General features: G+C 45.8%; 2 protein-coding genes across 15 annotated transcripts in view; one reads left to right on the forward strand and one right to left on the reverse strand.

Moving 5' to 3' along the window:
* The first annotated feature begins 2,262 nt into the window (after positions 1-2,262).
* C4H1orf74 (chromosome 4 C1orf74 homolog) lies at positions 2,263-5,159 on the forward strand. Of its 5 annotated transcripts, none has more exons than XM_005303570.4 (3): positions 2,263-2,400; positions 2,758-2,835; positions 3,231-5,159. In XM_005303570.4, the coding sequence occupies exon 3, from the start codon at positions 3,347-3,349 to the stop codon at positions 4,145-4,147; it is 801 nt and encodes a 266-aa protein (XP_005303627.2). In that variant the 5' UTR covers positions 2,263-2,400; positions 2,758-2,835; positions 3,231-3,346; the 3' UTR covers positions 4,148-5,159. The 5 variants fall into 5 exon arrangements, with proteins under 5 accessions (XP_005303627.2, XP_005303631.2, XP_005303629.2 ...); XM_005303571.4 differs by having other exon boundaries at positions 2,360-2,497; XM_005303574.4 differs by lacking the exon at positions 2,758-2,835 and having other exon boundaries at positions 2,294-2,400.
* Positions 5,160-5,743: 584 nt separating this feature from the next.
* Positions 5,744-14,697, reverse strand: part of TRAF3IP3 (TRAF3 interacting protein 3) — a 28,005-nt gene continuing 19,051 nt past the window's right edge. For 4 of the 10 annotated variants that reach the window (XM_065591470.1, XM_024108351.3, XM_065591469.1 and 1 more), the window contains exons 9-16: positions 14,545-14,685; positions 13,670-13,807; positions 12,644-12,779; positions 11,498-11,560; positions 9,982-10,041; positions 9,619-9,684; positions 9,036-9,184; positions 6,144-6,577 (exon numbers count right to left, since the gene is read on the reverse strand). In XM_065591470.1, coding sequence (XP_065447542.1) covers positions 6,281-6,577; positions 9,036-9,184; positions 9,619-9,684; positions 9,982-10,041; positions 11,498-11,560; positions 12,644-12,779; positions 13,670-13,807; positions 14,545-14,685 — 1,050 coding nt within the window. In that variant the 3' untranslated portion in view covers positions 6,144-6,280. Of the gene's footprint in view, positions 5,981-6,143; positions 6,578-9,035; positions 9,185-9,618; positions 9,685-9,981; positions 10,042-11,497; positions 11,561-12,643; positions 12,780-13,669; positions 13,808-14,544; positions 14,686-14,697 lie in introns of those variants that run through there. The other 6 variants (XM_065591473.1, XM_065591474.1, XM_042852668.2 and 3 more) reach the window with 3 other exon arrangements.

Consider the following 14,697-nt stretch of genomic DNA (forward strand, 5'->3'; position numbering starts at 1 on the left):
TTGGCTCTCGAGGACAGCGTTATATCGGGGTAGAGGTGTATGTGGAAAGAAACTGCTAAATCAAAAGGACCCACTTCTTAAATAGAACTTAGCCTTTTCCCTTATTTAGTTAACAGAGATAAACAGAAAACTTATTTGGATTTATAAAGCCAGAGATGCATTTGTCAGTTGACTTTAAAATTAGACTAATATCAGAAAGCAACCAGCAACCCTAGCTAATCATATAACCATACTGCAAAAAAATAAGACCTTCTACTTTCCCTATATCCAGCAAAAATAAGGTGCTATGATATGCGCCCTATCAGAAAGCAAACAATGTTACAAATGATAATAAATTTACACAAACCTTTACTGAGATATTTATAACATCCCTGCTGTCCCATACTCATGGGTGAATGAGCTCCTGTTTACCGCAGTGTCAACCTCTGAGTCTACTAAAACTTATTGCAGGAAGTACTTTTCTTCTGAAAGCTGACGTCGTTAAGCACCATAAAAACCATGGGATGTTTCCAGAATACACAACACCTACAGGCAAAATGGCTGTATATCTATTAGTGTACAAACTGGCATTTCAAAGTACATTGAGCATGACTTCCCTAAATTAATTGTGCCATAAGTAATAGATGGGCAAACCCAGTCTGGGCAAAGCATGAACCAATCCCATGCTAGATCCAAATACTTTGAGGTTTGGACATGCATTTAATTTTTCTTGTTGATTTTAGTTGCCTCTGTGCTTCTTGGTTCCAAAATAATACTGGGATGGGTACGTTTACAAGGGTTTAGCTTTTAGGTTACCTATTATATCTAAGCTCCCACCTTAGGCTGTTGACAGGTCTTCAGGATTTTTAGAACAGGAAGTCTGGATAAAAATCTGAATTGCTACCTGTTTTGAGGTTTACCTAATCTCACAACCATGTGCTATAGCAAATCTTCTGTTATACATCCTGTTTTCAGGATAAGAAAGGGAACTTAGCTGCCTTTAGATCAGCTGGTGTAGAGGTATAGTTTGCCTTCCACTTTACAGGATCTCAACCTACCAGAGGGGAAAGTGGGGTGATGTGATATGGATTAGCCTTTTTTAAAGCCCGCTACAGTGGTATAGCTACAATAGTGCAAGTCATGCTAGGGTCCACAAGTTATGGGGGCCTATGCAGCAGAGGGTGCCTAGGATGGTAGATTTCGGGACCTCCTGTGGTTGCCCCAAAGGATGGCAGTGGCAGATGGGGCTGGCCAGGGTAGGCTGCTGCCCAGGGCTCTGAGGAAGTCCTCTCATCCCTATCTCCTGGGTAAGATTGTTACTGTGACTCAGGCTCTTAGCTGCCCGGGGCTTGTCTGGGTGGCACTGTCAGGTTTTCAGTCCCTACCCTGGACTCTCACTGCTGCCACCACAACAGCAAGGAGCACATCTGGAAAGAGGCAGGAGGGGTCAGGGTTGCTGAAGGCCAGGTTGGGGGTGGGTCGGCTGAGATGGGCTGGGGCCGCAAACCTATTCTTGCACCAGGCTCACTGGGGCTGTTATGCTCTGACCCTGCTAGAGGGGAAGGTTGGGCAGCAACGTGCCCCCTCTTGCTAAAGGGGTGTATCAGGATGGACCTCTGAGCTGCTGAGTGGGTGAACCTCCCAAGAGCCTGCAGCAGGTGCTGCCTGTATTTTATTTCTGTGGGACTTATCCCTGTAGTAGGGCGGGAGGCAGCAATTTAATGCTGAAAATGGGCTCCTCTGACCTACCGGGAAATACCCAGCAGGAGAGGGGGTAAGCCCAGGCCCAGAGGTGAGGTTTGTGGAACCCTCCTAACTTGCCAAATAGGATAGGCCAGCCCTATGCCTGTGACACTCCAGTTGATGCTTCTACCTGGACAATCTTTCCACTGAAAAATTTCCCTACAAGGAGTTTGGACATTAGCTTTACGTGGTGCTTCGGCCGCTGCTGGTTCAGTACTTGGCTTTATTCTCTGAAATGGGCACCGACTCTGATTCCGAGGCGATGCAACCCTTGTTATCGGAGCATCCAAAACAGGATTCTGGGCTGCAAATGCAACAGGGAAAACTTTTGGGTTTTTTATTTTTTTTAAGCTTGTGTTCTAAGTCTGGCGTTTCACTTGCATCTACACACAGGCCCCAGGAGCAAAGGTGCAGCTGTATCTGCAATATTTGGAAACCTCCCTGCCCCAGCTATGGTCCTGTAGCCTGCTCTGGGGCTAGCTTAGCTATAGGGCCTGTGCAGCCGCATGGCCCACAACCCAGCCTGTCTCTTTAAGTGCAGGCAGCAGGCGGGACTCGCCCGGCCGCTGTTGTGTCAGGTGATGAGGGAGCCGCAAGCGAGGGGAAGCGGAAGCCTGAGCTCTTAGCCGGCGCCCATGTCCTGCCCCTCGCTTCCCGCAGCGGAGACAGCACCAGCCGGTCAGTGCACGAGGGAGTCCGGGCTCGGCTGGGGTCCTGCAGCAGGATTGCACGCGCCTCCTCTGCCCCCACACGCCAGCTGATGCGCACACACACGGTGGGGCATGGACGGGCAGACTTGGGAAACTGATCAACACAATGTTCTCATCAGGCATCCCCCCCGCTTTGTGCACACAGACGGTGCACAGCTCTGAGCTGGTGGGCCCTCTGGGGGAGAGGGTTTGGGTGCAAACTGTTGCTAAGACTAGTCTACTCTGAAATACTGGTGCTAAATGCTCTGCAGGCTTATTCAGGGGGTGGTGAATCCAGTGAAAAAAGTCTTTCATTTCATTTCCGCTCCTATATTCTTTGTTTCAGTTGGGAACCAGGAGGAGCACCTGGCCAGCCAACTTCCTGCCGCCACCAGCAAGTGATTTGCAGATCGTGGAACACAGTGTAGGGCTCTCTAGTTTTCGGGGCCTGTATCTTATCTGTGCTGCTCTAAACTTTGTGCTATTATTCAATCTGTTCTCTGCAGTCTTAAAAACCCCGAATCCTGGAGTGGACTCTGTAAATTGCTTCTAGAGCTTGATGGGATGGGATGGGATTACGTTCCAGAGAATCTTTGTTATTATGTAGGTAGAAATAATTTATTTTGTCTTCGCCCTGTGCAGGATAGATGGGGATTTAATGGATGTTTATTTGTGCACACAAGGGTGAAAATGTGAGGATTTTGAGATATATTTGCTTTTGCAGGAATTAAAGCTGGGGGGGGGAGGGCGGGGAATCTAACTTTCAGAAGCTCACAAATACATTGGATCCCTTTTAAATGCTAATACTGTTTATTTCAGTATCTTTCAGGAAGTGACTTAGGGTAGCAGAAGAAAAGTGGAGGTATAGAGAACAGTGATTCAAGATTTCACTCTGGATCAGCCAGCTCCAGAATAATCCTGAAACTAGGGAGCAGATGGCAACACTATCCCCTCAGTTGCTAACGGCGGCAGCTCAGCAGAACCTTAGACCAGGGAGGAAGAAGGGTTTATCTCCAGCTGCCTCCTTGCACCTGGCTGGGGAGATCTTAGCTGTAGCTTCTGGATTGAAACCTGCTCTCCTGTATGATTACAATTCAGTTGGAGTAGACAAAATCGAGAACTACCTTCAGCAGATCCAGGGCATCGGCCTGACGAGGCATCGGCTGCACCTTCTTAATATAGCAGACAATGTTCTGATACTCAACCTGGAGAAGACGGCACTGTTGCTGGAAATGCTGTTACTCACAAACAAAGTGCCCTTCATTGATGTTTCAGCTTCTAGGACATGTCCTGGCCATTGTGAGCCAGAATACGTAGAATCTATAAAAGGCCACATTGCTGAAATACTGTCTCATGTTAAAACACTGCCAAGTATCACATCCCAGCCGGTCACTACCAGTGAGATCTTCTCTGCCGATTGGAATCTATGCACCATCTTTGGTGTTCTCCTGGGCTACCCAGCTTCCTATACTTTCACTACTGAGCAGGGGTTTGACAACTGTTTGTCTCTGACCCCACTGAGAGTTTTTACTGTCCAGGCCTCTTGCTGTAGGATAAGTAAAGATCTCAGAGTCCGAATTTATTCCTTTAGTGTCCCAGAGAACCTGTATCTTGCCATGAAGGAGGCCCTGGATGCATGGAGTGGAAATCTGAAGGACTTATTTAGTGCACAGAATGACTTTGCAAACCTCTGTATCTCAACGGAGGTGGTTTCTCTAGCCGCTGTTGCTTTGTAAATATAGTTTCTTCATTTCTTATCACAGGCTTGGGGGGTGCCAGGCATGAAATCTAGCGGGACACTTAACACTCCCCTATGGACACAGGTTCCCCCAGGAATAGCTTGAAACCACAGCTCTCCCCCACACCTGGAATTTAGGGCCCGAAGCACTGGATGTGAAGGGTGAGCATGTTAGCTGCTGAACCTGTATTTGCCATGTCACTGGTACATTGAACACTTGCCTTTCCTGGAAGTGCACTTTGTGGATTCAGGCACCCACAGCTGGGTTGCAGGCAGTTCATGCGGGATGGATCCCAATTGTAGGGTGTTCAACTCCTAGGGTTTGTCTACACTTACAGCACTGCTGTAGTGCTTAGCGAAGACGCGACCTACGCCAATGGGAGAGCTGCTCCCTTCAGCCTAGGTACTCCACCTTCCTGAGAGGCTGTAGCTACGGCAACGGGAGAAGCCGTTCTCTCGACATAGCGCTGTTTACACCAGGAGTTCGGTCGGTATAATTGTGTTGCTCAGGGGTTGGGATTTTCCACTCCCCTGAGTGATGTAGTTATACCAACATCAGTTCGTAGTGTGGACCAAGGCCTAGTAACCTCACTCAAATGGCACAATTGAACTCCACCTCATTCTTCCTTCCAAATAGGACTGTGGTAATTGCATCCCCTGCCCTCCCATATCAACAGCTGCTTCTAATACCAGTTTGACTAGAAGAATGAGCACAGTGAGTCAAGAAGTCATGGGTTCTAATCTCATTTTTTCCTCTGGCTCCATTGGGGCAAGTGATTTCTCCCCATATGTACCTCAGTTTCCACATCTGTAAAATGGGGATATTTACCTCAAACATTGAGGATTAAAAAGGGGTCCATATTTGTACCGTGCTTTGAACATGTAAAGTTTGATAAATACTATTACTTATTGCCTATGTTATCTAGTGTAACCCATCTACTATAGAGTCTGCTTGTGCTCACAGCACAAATGTGTGTTTGCATTAAAGATATGTGCTGTTGTCAAAGCAACAGAACTCAGCTGTTAAAGGAATTTCAGTAAGTATGCAGCATGGACTTGGATTAACATGGTATTAAGATTTCACAATTTTTCTCCCCACACTTAATTTAAAAAATAAAAAAATCAGCAACCTCTAGTGCTTTGTATGGATTGGAGGGTGGCAGGGAGGGGAGAGGAAGAGGCTACAGTAATCAACTAGGAGGTGATGAGGATCTGGACAAGAGCTGAGACAGTCTAGACAGAAAGAAAAGGTGTGTGTGTGTGTGGAGGGGGAAGGGGGGAGGGGTGTCCGGGTTTTGTGTCTCCTACCGAGTTCTTTCCTCCAGCAGTGGGAGTTTTTAAGTGGCTGATACACCTCTACCCCAATATAACGCTGTCCTAGGGAGCCAAAAAATGTTACTGCGTTATAGCGAACTTGCTTTGATCCGCTGGAGTGCGCAGCCCCGCCCCCCTGGTATAGCCGAATTTGTGTTGTATCAGGTCGCGTTATAGCGGGCTAGAGGTGTACTATGCCATAAAACACGGCTGCTACAGCGCAGACCCTGAACCTTGTCTAATGTAACCTTCAATTAAAAATTAAACCAAGCAAGAGGAGTGATCTCACGGCATTTATTGGACCAGGGTGAATTTGTTGAGGAGTGAGACCAGCTCAAAAACATCCCCCCAAAAACCCTACACAATTTTTATACATTACAATGAAAACAGTTGAGTCAGTTGCTGAGCTGAGGTAATTGAAACGGACGGAGTCTCAGGGTACAAAATTGGCTAAGAAAGTCGCCATTGCTGCTGCTAGCACCACCATGAGGAGCGGGATCCAGTGGCCACATTGTCTCTGAAAGAGAGAATTAAATGTGTTTAGTGAATCCGTACCCAAGCCAAGGACATTTTTAATTTAACGTCTGGTGTAAATACACAGGCGCTATCTTTCCTCCGTTGTCCAGATGACATCACAAACCTCACTACCTTCTGCTCCAAGTGCAATGTGTTTCTTTGCCTTTGCTTTCTCTAATATAAACACATAGCAATGTGTATTTAAAAGAAAGACAAATCCTACCAAAACAAGACACTCCCATGGATCTGCTGCTCGCGGGGAGAGGAAGGAACCAACGTGACGGATGTGTAGTCATGTTGCTTAATGCACTACTGGAAGGGGCCCAGACAGTACAATGATGCGTGCAGCATAAGAAACTGAGTAGAACAGATCTGAGAAACAAATTTCCCCACAATCCCAGCCCCAGCGTGGAGCCTGCAAAGGTATCAAACTGCTCAGGATGTTTGCAGTAGGTAACCGGACACAGTAAAAGCGAACCCCTACTTCTGACTGTTTGCTCTGGAACTGATTGAGCTCGTCTCGGCACTGACGTAACTTGGTCATGCAGGAGCGGTATTCGTCGCTCAGGGCCTCCAGCTCAGAGCGGAGATCTGCGCACTGGAAACAAAGCAGAGCAATGTTAGGAATGGCCCATGTGTACCAAGAATGTGGCAGGTCTTGGTGAAGTTCCCAGGGCAACAGGGCCCATGTAGTGGAGAGTGATCTTCCCTCTCACCCCTAGTATTGTGACATCTAGGGCAGGACGGCAGTTTATTGTTAAGGCGAGCCCAGGGGAAGCACACTCTGCCTCTATATTACCTCTCATGGGGTCTTTAGCCTGTAGTTCTAGTACGCTGGCACCTTTCAGCAGCACTCAAGTCATGTGGGAAGAAAAAGTAATATTTCCCCCACCAAAACATAACATACTTAATCCCATCCCAGTGTCTATGGCAGCAGAAGAGAAAGCCCTCAGGTCTGCAACTGGCTCCATATAGGTAAATGGCTTGCCCCCATGCAGAGTTTCACTAACTGGAAGGTAGGAGCCAAATCAGTAGGACTGAGTCTGGGGGAGGGAAGGGAAAGGCATCACACAGAAGCAGCCCTTCCCCCCCTCCAAAAAAACATTTTCCTCTGTGACTGACTGGTCATTATTAGCTCTCCCCAGAACTTTTTTCCCCCCAGCATGCCTTGTGGGAGTGACCCTTTAAATTGGGCAGACTCAAGCGGCTGCAGCCCTAACATGGCTGCTTTGGAATGGGGTGCTGCTGGCTGCATCTTGCTTTCTTCCAGCAGGTGAGTAGCTGTTAGATTTTTCCTTTTCCTGCTGGGGAGGGGAAGTTGTGCTTTCAGCACCAAAGCACCAAGGTTCTGGCCATGGCTGGGGGGCACTGTTGATACCTATGAAGACCTCCTGGTGTTTGTGTGTATTCTGTGTTAGTTGCATTGATGTTTGTGGCAATGCATAGCAGGTCAGGTGTGCCTAGGGCTGGTCAGATTGTTTTGAGGCTGCATTGTATGAGGAGTCAGTGGTCTATGCGAGGTGCAACGCAAGTTGTCCTGAGGGTGCACAGTACGGTATGTAAGGTAGCCCTGTAAAAGCTGTTGGCAAAGCAAGAACTTTGTGTGTTCTAGCCAGTTCCTGCTCTCACCTGTTTCCTTTAGATTTAATGGTATTTTGCACTCTCCCTGCCCCCAGCTGATTTAGACCCAGTTTGCAATGTCTGGTGCTTGTAGTCGTTGAAGGAGACAGTGTGGGTTCAGTAAGACACTCTGAGCTCCATCTGCCACAGAGCACGGTAAAAGCCTGTTTTATAAATTCCTGAAGTCCCTTGGTGCCTAGGTATTGTTCTAGGCACTATATTACAGTCAATAAAGAAAGAAAAAGCTTCAGATCTCCCACCCCACCCAAACAGCTCCTCCGAAGGGGGTGGGGCTGATGAGGACATAAAGAAGTAGGGGAAGAGAGATTAAAGCAGAGCAATGAAATTCCCCAGAGCCACAATTCCCCAGGCCTCATTTTAATTGTCTGATCCTTTACGTTCCAAGGACTGGAGCCACAGGCATGTTTGGGATGAGCAGCGAGTAGCTGCCCCACTGGCAGCTGCCAGGGGCTTCTGAGTGCAGAGCACAGACTGGCAGAACATCTCTGTGGTTCTGGGGGAGCCTACTGAGATGATAACTACTGCATGCTGTGAGGGGCAGGTGTGTGTTCCCCATAACAGCAGCTCCCACAGCACTCCCCTAGGGGTATCTAGCATCAGTGGCGCTGCTAACACATGCTTGTGCTTAGGAAACACTTACTCTAGGATTCTACCTGTCCCCCACCCGGGTGCATACAGGTCCCTTGTACCCTCTCTGCTCCCTGAACCCCAATCAGTCTGCCCCAGTGTCTGCTCCCTATGGCACTGCCCTGTGTGTGTGCTGTCATGTTGTGAGTACTTTGCAGGAGGGACTTGTTATTGGCCAGCACTGCTCCTGCATCCCACAGCTCTGTGTGCATTTAATTTTAAAATGTGCCTTTGGGTATTTTCTCTTTGCTAATTCCCTTTGGTGGACATAAACTGTGTTTCTATCATTCACTTCTCTGCTCCAGGAGATAAGTCTCAAAGGAGCTGGCTTGGCGGGGGGGAGGGAAGTCAATTGTCTGGGAAGATGGGTACCAATGTGCTGGTTTATTTTGATAGCCCTGAACTCTTCTATGTACAAGATCGACCTGCAGTATTTAACTCACATGGCAACATACATTTCAGCTTGTGCATGTAAAGGTTTTATTCGGGGTATGAAAATATTTGTGACTTTAAGGCTATCTATGTAAAGGGCTTGCTTCGATGTCATTGCATGACTATTATTCTATCTGGAAATACTTAGAGGAAACCCAACAGGGGGTTTAGCTGAGGTCAGAATCAAAATGTAGTGACCGTGAGTCTCCAGTTACAGAATTAAATGCTATTTGTATGGTTACTCCTAAGAATCATCACACACCAGTTTTATTTCAGCCTTGGAAGCCTTTAAAAATAGCAATTAATCTCCTAATGAGAACACTGAATCTCATTAATGGATTGAATCACCTCCTCACCTCCTTTTCCTTTGCAATGAGTTGGGCTGTCCTCTTCTGCACCTGGTCCTTCAGATTTTCCTCTCCCTCATCGTCTGGATGCTTTAACAAAGCATCTTGTTTTTCTCTGACTGGACTGGGGGGTTGGATCTGCATAGTTAAAACCTGATCTAAAAAAACAGCCAGACTTCCAATGAGAAATGAGTCCAGGCTTTTGGTCAGCCTCTTCATTGTTCTACAAGTTGATTATTTTTAACTTAGTACATTTAAACATGTATTGAGGTCCTAAACAACTTGAAATGAATGGTGGGGAGGGATAGCTCAGTGGTTTGAGCATTGGCCTGCTAAACCTAGGGTTATGAGTTAAATCCTTGAGGGGTCCACTTAAGGATCTGGGGCAAAAATCAGTATTTGGCCTTGCTACTGAAGGCAGGTGGCTGGACTCAATGACCTTTCAGTTCTGTGAGATAGGTATATCTCCATATATTAATTAATGCAGGACATGGCTTAGTTGTCTTAGTGCTCGGTTGTGCATGTGAATTAGAAATATTTATTTTTAAAACAATTATTAAGTGTTTGACTGTAGTCTGGCAAAGTAAGCTACCTTTGGTGGGGAGGGGGTCAAAACTCCCCAATCTTTGATGATGATTTTCTTGGTGTGCAGGGGTAGCTGAAATTGGAGATGGAGCATATCAAGTAAACAATGACTGGCATGGCCTCTGAAGAAGGAGTGTTGAAATCAAATCAATTTATTGTTTAAGGCATTTGCCATCACAGATACATGTATTCGTATATAGTGAGGCTAAATTCTGTGTCAATTAGGAATACATAGCAACCTGTTATGAACAGTACAATTCCTTTACGCTAAACAGATAAATAGATTTCACTCGAAGTTACTGTTTAACCTTTTCATGTGAGATTAGAAGCATAATGGTTGTCTAGAGTCTGAGTTACAAAGTTTGCTGACCTTTTCTTACTACCACCTCTTCCTGAGCCTTCTGCTCCTTGGACTGGTTCTGTAACTGGTCTGCAAATAGAATAAGCCACTATTATCACCCAAACTATGTACACAAATCAGTTTCATTCTGGGCATTTCCTCTTTCTCTTCTAATCTGCCCCTTCTCCTATCTCAGCCCTCCTTGTTTGTTTTAATTCACTGTAAACTGGTTCTACTGTGTGGGTGGTTTGACTCGCTTCAGTCATACAATTTCTTGGAAAATTCTACCCAGGCTGCTAAAAGCCCAGGTGTTGTATGGCTATCCCCTAAGGCAGAATAATTAGGTCTTCTGTTGCCAATATTGCTGTTACAAAAAAAAAAAAATACCCAAACAGATGTTGTGAAGTCTGGACAGATTTACTCTGAAAGGCAAAATCTTATTTGCTTATGATTATTTAATATAGACTCCAGCATGCCTTCCTTCTCAATGTACAGAGAAGTGCAACAGTACCTGTAAGCAACTTCACTGGCTCCCCCATTCAGTTCAGGATCCAGTACAAAATGATTCTCCATGTTCAAGATTTTTAAATGACATGATTTGGGGCAATCAAGCTGAAAGTTCTTAAAGGGAGCAGATTTTCAGGAGGCACGTGCCAAGCACTGTCTGAAAATCAAACCCCTTTAAGGCATCTCAAGTTGTGCACCCAAAAAGTCAGGCTGTCAGAGTCACTAGTCACTTTTGAAAATCCAGGTCCTTGTATGTTAAACCCTCCATGGTCTTGCTCCAGCTACAGAACTTGGCTATCTCTGTCTGTCACGCCTCATCCTTCTCCCCTTCTCTCTAGTCCCAGTGTCCTGTTAACAGTAGCTAGATTGTGTTGAAGTGAGAGCCATCTCCTCTGACTCTCCTGTTGTCTGAAACAGCTTCCCTTTTGCCCTCCACTGTATCTCCATCTCTTTTCAGTGTCAGGTGAAAACAATCTCCTCTGCCCTCTCCTCTTGTACTTTTTCTCCCTCTGCTAATATTTAACTCTTAAGACAATCTGGGATAAAGTCTGTGTCAAAGACACACTGTAAAATGAGGTTTCGTCCTGCTAATGATCAATACCAAGCGCTGGTGATGTGCCTGGTGGAGATGAGTAGGCTAAGGAGGGGTGGGGACTATTTCATGCCCTCCCTCCCTCCAGATCCCTGGATTTTCTGTTTGCAGAATCAATCAGCTGAGACCTTCTGATAACCTGGTCACCTTTAGAGCCAATCACAGTCGCTCTGGGTGATAGGTAAACCTGCTCTTATATAACGAATAGGAAAGACAATCCAATCAGTCTCTGTGCAGGGGAGTTTATCCATGAATGGAGAAGAACAGATGTAACTGGAGAAGGCTCTTGCATTTCCCTGTAGTGCGCATTTCACAGAGCAGTGGGCCTGACTCTCATCTTATCCGTGTAAGCCAGGGTTCCTGAGCTTACTGGAGTTATGCTGCAACGGCAGCGTCAGACCTAATGCATTTTAAAAATGCAGGCCTGCGCCCTGCAGTGCTACTTACTGTGCAAACGAGCGATTGTCGCCTCCAGCGCCAGCTTTTGCTTTTGTTCATTTTGCAATTTACCTGAAATTAACAAATGAATTGTTAGTAGTCAGGGACGACAAAAGATCTCGGAGGAAATCTGTGTCAATGCTGCAGGTTTCCTTCTTCCCAAATCTGTACAATTTCTGTACAGTGGAATGAAAGGTGTCGAGAGCCTTAATGAGCTAATATTTGTCCTTAAGACTCCAGCGATTTCCTGTTAATCCCACATGCCCAAATAAATGCTGTCTAACCAGTGATGGCAGCTTTACTGGTGCTCTTTACACGCTATTAATAATGCTGTATGTTTTGGTTTTAGTTTAAATGATGTTCTGCGAGACTTTAATCCATTAGGTAGATGGGGCTGCCGTTAGTTTATCAGTCATTAATTTTATTTGCTATACTTAAAATAGCCACATTAGTAGTAACTGAATTTCAGGGCCCCTGTCTGAACTGCCACTTGCCAATATGATTAGCATTTATTTATGGCCTCATAATGCCCATCACTGTTCCCATGCAGCTCAAATGTTAAAGAATTTGTCAACAACCATGTGAGTGGGTTAGTAATATCATAGAATATCAGGGTTGGAAGGGACCTCAGGAGGTCATCTAGTCCAAACCCCTGCTTAAAGCAGGACCAATCCCCAGACAGATTTTTGCCCCAGATCCCTAAATGACCCCCTCAAGGATTGAACTCATAACCCTGGGTTTAGCAGGCCAATGCTCAAACCACTGAGCTATCCCACTCCCACAGGTAGGGAAATTGAGGTACAAAGATGCAGTGATTTGCCCTAGAGTAGAGCACACAGAGAGCCTGTGACAGAGTTGGGGATTCAACCCACATCTCTTGGCTCCCAGACCACCCATTCTTTTGGGAAAGTCACTTGACCTCCTTATAACTCAGTCACGCGAGGTGGAGAAAATTGGATAAAACTTAATCTAGGATCCCTGTTGGAAACCAGAGTCTGCTTCCAAGCTGAGATGTTCAAAATGCTTAAAGGAAGGTATTTTTTTATGTTGGGCTTTAGCAACTGGGATGCTTAAAAAAGTATGTCCTGACGGTAACCTGTCAGGGAGAAACCTCTGCCATTACTGATCCCGCTCTGCCCTTTGCAAAGTCGGTACCTTCCATTGCACTGACGTGCTCCATTCTGAGCTGGCTGTCTACTTGTAGAGCCTCCATTCTCGAATAGAGATCTTCACGCTCACTCTCCAAGTTACACAGGGTCTGGCGGAGCTGATCATTCTGGGTGTCTGCCCACTACATTCAAGAAAGAACCTCAGCATCAGGGCATTGGTGGGTAAAGAAGTTATACTTAACAATTCAAAGAAAACACAATGTGGGCCTGGCTGTCAGAAGTCAAAGTGAGCTGAGTGCTCAACACCTCTGAAAATCTGGTCCTGTCTGACTTGTAAATAATAACACAGTATTGTTTAACCAAGAAATTAAAGGGCTTGTTTTCAAATTGGCCTGAATCTCTGGCCTGCATAGGTATATGCTGAAGTTTTTGCACACCTAGAAACATGTATTTCACTGTGTAATTGATTCCATTGCTACAGGAACCACTTGGCCTATAATTGCAATGCAGCCTCTTCTGAAGTGGAATATGGTGGCTATTTAACAGTAAATAGAAATGCCACACAAAAGAATACTCTGTGCAACTCAATCTCAAGGGGAATTCAGTTACCTGAACTAGATGGCTGGGACATCAGGGTTAAAGTCATATGGAGCACATGACATTACATAGAGATTTAATGAGGTTATAGACTTTTTAAACAAAGTTCCAGCCTGCGGAAAATCTTATAATCACCTAGATATACCTCTACCCCGGTATAACACTGTCCTCGGGAGCCAAAAAATCTTACCGCATTATAGGTGAAGCCGCGTTATATCAAACTTGCTTTGATCCATCGGAGTGCGCAGTGCCACCCCCCCCCCCCCGAGCACTGCTTTTACCGCGTTATAGCTGAATTCATGTTATATCGGGGTAGAGGTGTACTGTGATTTAGAAAAGGATACAGATAAAACCTTTGCCAGGGTGGAGTTGTGTTTGAATTTAACCCATTCGTGGTCAGACATCTGTGGTCTCTGACAGCCTGACCAGAGCGGCAGAGGCAACAAGACAACTGTACGGTAGAGAATGAACTTACTTGCAGTTGGTTCTGCAAAACATAGAGCTTGTTCTCCAGTTCAGTGTGCTTAGTGGCTGTCTCATTCCACTCTGTTTTTAATGTGTCATAGTGTTCTTTCCAGAGAGCACAGTCGTCTTCTGTGACTGCCAGGGTCCTCTGAAGAACAAAACAATATCCAGGACGCAATATTGTTAGCTTAGGACTGATCTACACACAACGTTGCTGCACTGTGTGATTTTATACTGGTTTAGTTAAACTGGTGCAGCTCTTATATCTGTTTAATACCGGCTTTTATCTTGCACCTATAAATTTACAAGCACAAGCTCAACTGATAGAACCAGTGATGAACTCAACCTGGTGCCCCTCCTTTAAAGATTCCCCATTCCCCTCATTGAAATGAATACAGCGCAGCAAAATCCAAGCACACACACACACATGAATGTGTGGAGTTTTCTCTTTCAAGGTTGTATGCTGACAGCACTGTCTCTAACACCTCAGGGAAATGCAGGGGGAAAGTAGGTTCTGTGTATTTGTAATGTAACATGATTGCATTGCCCTGTTTCTGTGTAGTGAAGTAGCATAGAGGCACGTTAGAATACGGTGCCGCCTGATTGGGGGTTGGGGGGAGAGAGAAACGAGCAGGAGCTTTTCATTCTGGAAGTTAAAGGTACATATGACTGTACGTACAAGAGGAGTGTTTAGTATAACTACCATGAGTTTGACATAGGGGATCACCTGAACTCTTGTGAGCCAAGGGGTTTTCCAGTGATTTCACTGGGAGCAGGATTGGGCCCAACGTGATTGACCTGGCGCTGTGATTATATTTTTCAGCAGCCTGAAAATGGGCCCATTCTTCTAGGTAGGACATCTGTTGTGGGATTCATGTTCCTCACCTGAGTATTCTGTAGCTGCTGTTCTGCTTGGAGTTTCTCCTCCAGCAGCTTCTGCAGAGCTTCTCTTGCTTTCTGCTCATAGGTCTGCTTTTGGTCCTCCATCTCCATCAGGATCCTCTTCACACTGTCCTTTGAGTAATTCTTTAAAGGGAC

This window comes from Chrysemys picta, chromosome 4 (assembly GCF_011386835.1).
Source record: "Chrysemys picta bellii isolate R12L10 chromosome 4, ASM1138683v2, whole genome shotgun sequence".
Taxonomy (NCBI): Eukaryota; Metazoa; Chordata; order Testudines; family Emydidae; genus Chrysemys; species Chrysemys picta.